We start from the raw sequence: 10,231 nt of genomic DNA, 5'->3' as shown, positions 1-10,231 counted from the left end.
CGGCCAGTTCTAGGAAGGGTTCTGGTCGTCCCAAACGTCTTCCATTTAAGGATTATGGAGGCCACTGTGCTCTTAGGAACCTTCAGTGCAGCAGAAATTTTTTTGTAACCTTGGCCAGATCTGTGCTTTGCCACAATTCTGTCTCTGAGCTCTTCAGGCAGTTCCTTTGACTTCATGATTCTCATTTGCTCTGACATGCACTGTGAGCTGTAGGGTCTTATATAGACAGGTGTGTGGCTTTTCCTAATCACGTCCAATCAGTATAATCAAACACAGCTGGACTCAAATGAAGGTGTAGAACCATCTCTGGGATGATCAGAAGAAATGGACAGCACCTAAGTTAAATATACGAGTGTCACAGCAAAGGGTCTGAATACTTATGACCATGTGATATTTCAGTTTTTCTTTTTTAATAAATCTGCAAAAATGTCAAACATTCTGTGTTTTTCTGTCAATATGGGGTGCTGTGTGTACATTAATGAGGAAAAAAAATGAACTTAAATGATTTTAGCACATGGCTGCAATATAACAAAGAGTGAAAAATTTAAGGGGTCTGAATACTTTCCGTACCCACTGTATATTTCACCCTTCATGTTAGTGTATGTTTCTCTTTTTTCTCTCTCAACCATTTTTGTCAGGGCTCGTCGCCCACTAGAGGCAGTAACCTAGGTAACAGTCAAGGTTTGTTAGACTTTAGTTTATCCTCAGTGAGCCCCTTTATTCACAAACATGGTTCCTTTTGTACCCTTATATGTTCAACTTGTTTCGCTGTGGGTATTCGTTCTTCCCATTTGCCAGGCCCTAGCCTCATCACTTGCAGTCTTACCTGCAAAATCTCTTTCCTCTGTCTCTGTTTTTCTATCACCTGCACTCACAGACTTTTTCTTTGATGTAATGTTTTCTCCCTTTGTCCCTCTTGCTCTACAAGCTTCCTTTTCCTTCTTTCTGTCTCTCTCTGTTTGGTGACACACACAGACGTACACTACACACGCACACTTGAGAGCACACTAATTCATCACGTCTTACCAGTTATTTTGTTCAATATAATAACATGTCTTTTAGTCACCAGCTGATGCTGTGAATGGGAGAATGACAGGCATGTTGCTCACTTTCATCCTGCCTGTTTACGCATGGAAATGATGCCTTTAATGTCTACAACAGTAGCTTGAGATGGGTGTTCTCTGTCAGCTCAGCTCAGTGTGTAATTATTGAAAAGTGAACCTTAAATGTTGGCATGTTGTAGTGTAAAAGGCAAGATGTATGTGACACCTTAGTTTAGTTTTTGTAGCATTCTGACAGGGCTGTCTTTTAAAATATTTTATGTGTGTCACTATTATTCACCAAGTCTGCAGCACAGATACAGTAGGTGTTTAGTTTAGGGTGAAATATCTGAAAAAATACAGAGGTTTAATGTTTTTGTCTCTGTTTGTGCCTCTACATCTTTGTAGGCAAGTGTTGTGCTGATTATTCTTGATTCTCAGCTTCACTCAACAACATAAAGCATGTCAAGTAAAGCACATGTAAACCCTGCTGCAGCCTCTCAGGTTGTGAACAGTCCCATCTGGTTGCATTATGGGAAGGTTTTTCACTTTCTGTCTGTCAGTTTCTGTCAGTCAGCTGCTGTCTCCCCATCCCCTGTAAGATGAGAAGCCTTTTTGTCCTGCAAGCCACTGAGCTGTCACCCATACCTGTCATAACAAACCTGCCAGTTCCTTCAAAGACCTCTGACTGACAGTTTGTCAGCAGGGTTTGGTTGTTTGTTGAGTCTGCTGAAAGCATTTTGAGGAGGATTTCAGTCTAGCTTTGGATTATCTTCCCTATCATCTACTTTCCCTTTTCTTTCTTTTACTTTGCCCCTGTCTTTCTCTTCTTCTGCCCAGAGATTATTTTGATCGATCTACATGTGTTTGCCAGTGGTGTGTATGCACTATAGTAGACAGTTCAGCTCCGTTCAGGATCACAGACCTTATTTCACAATTAGTGTTTCCAGTCTGTGTTTACGCTCCTTCCCATCGTGCTGCCAGAAATGACCCAGCCCTAAATCTCCTTCTCCCTGGCCCAGCCTGGAGCCCTTACAGGTAAATTGAATCCCCACTCCCTGTCTCCTCAGTGGTCCTTCTTTGTCCTCTATTATCTGGCCGTTGCACCCTCACCCGCCTCCACTAATTTGTGATACAACACCAGATGTTTGTTTGAGCATTTAACCATGTTATATCCTTACACAGCATTGGTAAAGCACTAACTTGTACTTAAATAACAGAATTAGTTATTTGAAGTAGAGTGCATAGCGATTCTTTAAAAAAAAAAAATCATCAGATTTTTTTTTCCAATCATTTAAATTGTACAGGCTATAAAATGTAAGAAAATGTGAGAAATGCCGATTACAACAGAGCGATGAGTAGACTGGTAGCTGTGGTGGTCGATCAGCTCTCTTTGCTTCATTACCTGTGTGCACATGTGTTTGAGTGGCACGTTGTTGTTTCTGGGTCACCCACATGGGTACAGCCCTAGCAATAGAGAGTGAAACTGTCTACACCACTGAGGTAGCCACTTCTAAACATTTCCTTTTCTCTAACTAATATCAGATATTAACTTCATGGCAGAATGGGTATTTTGATGTATTTGTGCTGCGAGCCCTCTGATCTTCTTCGATGGGTTTAATGCTTTCATGTTGAGCATTATGGTTAGGCTGATTAGTCACAGATGAGAGTCATGACTTTGGTTTGCATCCGCTTGGAGCAAATTGCTCCAGGGAGCGAACAGGAGGGACATATATCATTATGACTAATCTATAATTGAGTCACAATTACAATTGGTAATGATTTATTAACACTGTCTTTACATGGAGCGAGTCTCTTTGAATTGGATGCGTGTCATCTTTTGTCTGTCTTTGTTTTTTGGGTTAATGTCTGACACTCAGTCATTCTGTCTCTAATGGAAAGGCCACTTTTTACAGAGCTTCTGTGTTCTGCTTACGTCCGTGTCCTCTGTTTCCTCTGTTGTCCTCTTTCTTTGGCACCCAGCCACCAGTGATGATGCAGGGAGAGCAGAGGAGACAAGGAGAGAGAGGAGAGACTGACATAGTGTTATAACACTGATTCTAGAGTAGAAAATGTGTTGGTAAATAAAGAGAATAGATTGCATAATATTAAAAGGGGAGTGCATTGCTTTTGGAAAATATTTGATTTGAAATGAAAATCATACTACCTGAGGTAGGATAACAAAAAGGAAAACATTTGTAAATGGACGGCAGATGTTTTCTGTCCGTTGTACATAGCCCTGGAAATATACAGTAGCTTACACTGCTTCAGATTGACTAGCCTAGGTGTTACACAAAAAGCTAAACGAAGAAAAGGTTTGTCTTTGCTGCTGGAAAAGACATTGCATCTGTCTTCAGCTCACCTTGGACTAATGAGAGCTCCTTTATAGAGACCACTGTGCTTCTGAGACATCAAACGTTGGACTGTACATGTGTGGCACTGGGGCCACAGCAATGTGAGGACTTGTTGGAGCCAGACACAGTCTTCACTTGTTGGCTGACCCTCTGACCTAAAAGGAAACGTGTGGCTGGAGCGGGAGAACGTTAAGGAGTGAGAAAGACACTGTATAGTACAGAACAGTGTCTGGCACACACAGTGAATGTATGGGACGATGATGTATCTCTTTGGGAATGTCTGCAGCCATTCACTGGTGCAAAAAAACACAGAAATGCCATTTGGTCAGAACAGAAGTCTATTGAAGGGTGGTGACGTTTTCCCTTCTGTCAACTGACTCACTGTAAATGTGTTAGTGAGAGAGAGAATCTATCAACAGGCATCAGAACTGTTGTGTGTGTGTGTGAATGTAGGTGTGTGAGCCACTATTGCTTCCTGCTCAGACTCACCACCAACTATTCAGGATGCTCACAGTACTCAGTTGTCATAGTGACGGGGGGAAGCGAGAGGTGCCTGCTCATTGCGCCACCTGATTTTGAGTGTGTGTGCACAAGTGAGAGAGGGAGAGAGAGGCTGGAAAGCAGAGACGGAGAGTTGCGCAGGAGCGATGGAGAGACAGGCTTTTTGCAGTGATCAGTGTTTTCATCAGTGGTCTTGTTCTTAAGCTGCCGTTCCGAGAGGATTGCAGACATTTTGCCGCTCTATCTCTCACTCACACACACACAAACTTGGCTTCTCTGCCTTCTTGCACACACACTCAAACCTGAGTGCGCGCACACACACATATACACACACACACACACTGCATATGCACACAGCAGTTGCTGGGCTAGTATAGCAAGATGCTGCTGCGGTGTGTCAGGTGTGTATGAGGTCGGGATCCATGCATGTTGATTCCCATGCACACTTTGGCATGCTCACACTTTGACTTGATGTCTGGTACCACTGACAGGCTGAGGGACACACAGCAGGCCTGACCAGGGGCCCTCCATGTCATGGTAAATACCTCTGCTAACAGACTTAGCCTATAGTTAGCCTCCTGGAGTGAACCTATATAATGGCATAGAGGAAGGAGTGTACAAGTTTTGTTGCAAGGTAAAGATGCTTGGTACTACTTGGCTTGAGTGAGCATTAGTGACTGTTCTAGACTATAGCATGTTAACAGTGTTGGCTAATTTGTAAATGATGCTTGTTTGGAGTGAGGAGAGACAGATGTATCTGTTTACAGTGCTTGAAAGAAAGGAACCTGTTTTATTTCTTTAGACTTTGCCATCACCATCTTTAGAGGATGTGGCATATTATCTGATTGTAGAGCTTGTCACCTTGATTAAGCTGAATTGTGTGAGCTTCTAGTCTTTCTGTGTTTGTGAGATGGCGATATTGTGTGTTTGTGTGCATTGATGCTGCTCTCTGTCTCTGCCTCCCCTCTTGTCCTCCTGCTGGCTGTATTCCCTCAGGCAGTGACTCTGCGTAAGCAAGAAGACTGTGTATGTGTGTGCGTGCTCTGGAGTATGTTTGCTTATTTCTCCAACTGGAATGAGTGAAAGTGCAATTTGACTGATGTTCGACTGATGTTTTCTGTCATTATATCCCTGCTGTTACTGTTTCCTTCCTCCCTCATGGAGCGATGGGGTGATTGAAGCAGATATTTGAGAAAGAATGTCCAAAGACATGCTGAGGTCTGGATCACCTGCTGCCTCCACCCCTCTCTCTGGTGATATTTGTATTATACGAGGTCCTCCAAAATTTAGAGGTGTTAGTGGAATGGTGGCACCATATGCAAGATGTGTCTCTTTTGCTTTTTATTTTTGTGCATGTGTACTAATGTGCATGTATGTGAACTAGCAGTTTCCTCAATTGATTATTGTTCTTGTTAATGATCTAATTGATTAAATATTAAAAGCTCACAGAATACAAGATGCTTCAAAGTGTTTAAAGGGATTATTGTCTCAGCACAACCAAACTAAATGAATAGACTGAATTAGGGGTTCAATTAATGATCATCTTCATTATCAATACATTTGCTGATTGTTTTTTTCAACTATCGCTTGGTCTACAAAAACACTTTGCTAAATCCCAAGATGACATCTTAAAAATGGCTTGTTTTGTTCAATCAACAGTCCAAAAAGATTTTCAGTTTACTATCATAGAAGATGGAGAAAAGCAAGAAATCTTCACAGTTGAAATGATCGAACCAGAGAATGTTTGCCACTTTGCTTGAAAGATGCCTTTAACAATTAATAATTATGAAAGTAGCTGCAGATTTTGCAGATCAACTAGGAATTTAAACAGGTCATCATTCCACCTCCACACTGAATATACTGTAGTATTAAGCTTTTCTGGAGGACATGGAACCTGACCAATACTTGTATCAATATAAAAACCTGCATCCTACAAATTCCTACACTCAGTAGAAAAATAAAATAGGCTGTCCCAAACTCCTGACAAAACCACTTCTTTAGTGGATTTATAATACCCCTGCTGCTCACTAAAATCATCTGTTGCACTCATCCTGGCTTCCTTCACTCTCAAATCTGTGCGTGCATGCTCTCAAATTCTGATTTGCAAACTAAAAAGTGCTCAAAACCTGTTTTGTGTGCTTTCAAAACGTTTGGCACTGACAGACTTTGGCACAAAACCCAGTAGAGAAATCTGAGAGAGCACACTCAGGAATGAGTGCATGGCTGGGATTATGCTCTCAAATCTGATTCTGCCCTTACAAATCTGTGCCTGTGCGTGCTCAAACTCGGAGTAGCACTCGAAATGCAGTATGTGCACCCTCAGATGTTTTAGGAGGGATATACTTCTGTATTTCTAACTGCACAGTAATGATGCAGTGAACCAGCAATAAGAAGAAACATCTTCAATACTGTGAAATATTGGCAAAAATGATGTTGCTGCTGCACAAAAAAAGGTGCAGGTAAAAAAAAAAAAAAAAATACTGTTGTCAACTGAATCCCCACTGCATTGTACGTAAATGCTCTGAAGCAGTGAAGAAATGCGCACAGCACTGGCTATCTTTGCACAAACTATTATCCCATTGCTCTTGTCTCACAGTACTTGGACATTAACGAGCCTGTAATGGTTTTAGTGTGTACTTATGCTAATGTGTTAATTAAGTTTGCGATCAATAATTCATCACCTGCAGTGATCAGCAGTTGGAACAGCAGCCAGACCGAGGCATCCTGTCTCCCCTTTGATGTCTTTATTCCTTAGTGTTCTTTATCTGAGAGGAGGGAGGAGAGTACCTGGCTGAGCCCTTTTCTCTCTGCATGTTAAAGCCTGCAGATATTAATATTTGATGACTTTCACTTCATAGCATAGAAGGTAGATTTGGTGAGGACTAGGATGTGTCCTGTGCTTATTCTGAGGTGTATTGTGTTTTATTTTCTGACCAATTTAAAAGTCCACATTTATGTTAGAATGGGTGTTTGGAGAGGGTTGTCAGTCCTTCTTTTTGTGATGATAAGGTAAAAAAAGAACATCAGATTGTTTGTTTTACCTGAAGCTACAATAGAAGTTGCATGTTTTTCTACACATATGTATTTTATTTGATTTTTTTTTTTTTTACACCTTCAGAGAACCTATCTAAGAAGGTTGCTGTTTTTATAGATGATCTTCATGATTTGCTTTTTAACCACTGAATACATATATTTTTCTCTCCCACTCTCGGTGCTTCTCCCTGTGCTTGTTTCTCCACCAATCTTGTCTATCCATTTATTTTTTACAGGAAGAATGCAAGCAAATCATGGCACGCCAGAAATCTAACAGCCAGTCAGACTCACATGATGATGAGGTTTCTCCCCCACCACCCAACCCGGTTGTCAAGGCCCGGCGCCGCAGGGGAGGGGTCAGCGCCGAAGTCTACACCGAAGAGGACGCTGTCAGCTACGTACGCAAGGTCAGCTTTGGAAGATGGATGTATAACATCTTTGAACCTATACACAAAAGCACACATATCCAGTGCAGGCTTGAATATGTAAACTCACCAACATCTTCGCACACATATACACACATATCAGTGCATATTATACTATAACAAAAATTAATTCACATGTGCTAACTTAAAGCTATTTATTGTTCATTTGTTTGACCCCTTATCCATTACAGCAAAATATACAATTAAAATATGAATAAGTTCAGAAGGAACCAAGGTATTCATTGATATCAGAAACGTTCACACAGACATCAGGGGTGTTTGTTGTTCATTTACTCAGGACAGAGCTGATGTTGTGTTAACGCCTACTTAAGAGCAGGACTGTGAACACATTCACTGAAACAACGTGACGGTGGGAATGGAGGTACACTGCGCAAATATATGATGGGTATTACTGAACAGATTTGGACACTTCCGCATATTTGTTTTCAGGAAAACACACAGTTTGTGAGTCAGCTGTTTAACCTATGTTCAGCACAGATGCTGATATTTGACTCTGTGATATTGGCTCGGCTGTGATAAATCAATATAAAATTTAAAGATATGTCTTATTTATGTTTACTTTTCTTGTAAAACCATGTACTCAAGATAAATATTACAACTCACCTTAGGATGTCAGCATGTTTACTTGTGACTGAAAAAAGTGGGTTAACTGGCATATTGAGACTTCTAGAGACTACTCTGTGTCCATTTCAATTAAATTCAAATTTGTCATCATCTTGCTGCACTACTTAAGTCTTTGTCATGAACATGTGTAGCCTACACATAAGGTTTCATGTGTCCATGGGCAAAACCTCTCAATTCTTTTCTTATATGCTGTTCAGTGCATCAGGTTATTGCAGAAAGTTGAGCATATACAGAGAACACAGTGCTTGACATAAAATTTGAGAGTACATTAAGAGGTTTTGTTTTATTTATGCTTAGATTTACTTTTGATCTTTGATTTGCAAGACAGTATGATAAACAGTATGATTGAGCAGTAAAGGGCAAGAGAAGCCAAAGTAAAGTGTTTTCATATTTTCTCTTTGTGGACTTCAAGGCTGCTGTTAGTTATCAGTCATCTACCTACCATCATGTTTCTTATCCTTCATTTAATGCAGCTACTGTAAAGGAAGGGGTGCTCATTTGTCCACCTGAACTCACCTTTATGCACACAGACGCACATATAGTACAGCAGACACACACCCTAGTTGTTATACCATTACCATGGTAATTAACTCAACACATAATTTATTGCTGAGTAATGACATAATGGCATGAACCCCTGTCACCACAGTGTAATAGCAAGGACACTGGAGCATGCAGTGTGTGTGTGTCAGGTGTGTGCACACACCCTCATGCATTTATGTCTATGGCTCAAAGGTCTTTATGAGATGCCGGGGCCAGTTTTCGTGGCAGCAAGCCTGCCCCCATCTTAAGTCTCATTTTCTTCTTCACTTGACCTCACAAATGAGCGGCACACAAAGACACACTAACACACACGCAGCAACTCACACACCCACATCAGCAGCATGTGCTAATCAACACAACAGACCATCAAAGAAAAATGAGTTAAAATTGAATTATAACATGAAAGTGCATTATTGCTTCAGTATGAGAGAGGATTTCTTCTGGCCACCTACATATGCTGAGGTAACACGCACACTGTGCTGACATCTTTCTACATCATGGGTTCTATTAATAACAGTAATAATCAACTGCTGTTTTAACAGACCACAATCAATTAGCTAACCTTGCTCGTCTGTTTAAAAGCTTTGCTGTAAAGTGCTTTGAGGATTAACAGATTGCGAGGCCTGTCAGTCAAGCTCACGTTAACAGACTGAAGAGCAGGGCTGGCATCAGCTCGTGGGGAACTAGTGTGGACACTCTCTTGACGAGGCGGGGCAAAAGCGACAAGTCAGATATTTCTTCCAACTTTGAAGGGTTCCTGTGGCATTAAATGGGGAATTAAGGGGTTTCCAATCATGTATCACAGTTAACATCAATCTATATTCAATACTGGTGAAGGAAGAAAAAATATGGATGTTGCAGATTAGTTAGTCAATACTGAATCTTTGCTTTTTACTTTTTTATATACCAACAGAATTTGATTAGGCATAGCTGTTAAATCATTAGAAATCCTTCCTTTCTGATGTTTTATGTCCCATCTGGCTACAGCAGAATACTGCACCTTATCTTGATCATGACCAGTTAGCAAGGACAGATTCTGAGTCATAATTTTGACTGATATAAAACTGGTTGCAACCTGGTAACAAGCTGAGCGCCCTGATGTTTAATGATCCCAATGATCTTTGGGAGCGTGATTAGTGGACTGACCTAAAATCTGAACCTGAAAATGACTATACCACTGAGCCCCACTGAGTGTCTGTGTCCTCTTCCAACTCAGACCAGCCTCTTTCTGTTCACTAAGTAGCCAGGCCTCAGTAGTGCAGAGAGATGAAAATTGTACTTTTTATTTTAGATGTGATGTGGCTGTGTGTGTATTTGTGGCATGTTGTGCACAGTGCTGTATGGTCGTCTTCATGTGGAGACATCTGTTGCTTTAACGTAATTACAGCCTACCCCCTCCTCCGGAGACAAAACACATGCATACACACACATACACACACTCCGCTCCTTCATTCTGCACTAAGTTGGGTGTAGTTTAGTCCTCTCCATTTTGCTTTCTCTTTTTTTGTGGTATTGTCAGAAAAACTAGGTAAAGTTCCCTCCTAGGATGCTTCTTTATAAATACTGACTTCTGTGGCTTTGTTGTGGCTACAGACCTTGCCAGTCCTTTTTTGTGAACACAGAAACACACACACACACACACACACACACACACACACACACACACACACACACACACACACACACACAA

At 41.1% G+C, this 10,231-nt stretch overlaps 1 protein-coding gene across 3 annotated transcripts in view; it reads left to right on the top strand.

Moving 5' to 3' along the window:
* prkar1b (protein kinase, cAMP-dependent, regulatory, type I, beta) overlaps positions 1 to 10,231 on the top strand; it is a 63,780-nt gene that overhangs the window by 6,978 nt on the left and 46,571 nt on the right. For 2 of the 3 annotated variants that reach the window (XM_020622143.1, XM_020622142.1), the window contains exon 3: positions 7,165 to 7,335. In XM_020622143.1, the coding sequence (XP_020477799.1) occupies positions 7,165 to 7,335 (171 nt within the window). Of the gene's footprint in view, positions 1 to 4,027; positions 4,433 to 7,164; positions 7,336 to 10,231 lie in introns of those variants that run through there. The other variant, XM_020622144.1, reaches the window with a different exon arrangement.

The sequence above is a fragment of the Monopterus albus genome, unplaced genomic scaffold (assembly GCF_001952655.1).
Source record: "Monopterus albus unplaced genomic scaffold, M_albus_1.0 scaffold273.1, whole genome shotgun sequence".
Classification (NCBI taxonomy): Eukaryota; Metazoa; Chordata; class Actinopteri; order Synbranchiformes; family Synbranchidae; genus Monopterus; species Monopterus albus.
The sequence above is the reverse complement of the archived record's forward strand: the minus strand, read 5'-3'. Positions and strand labels throughout refer to the sequence as shown.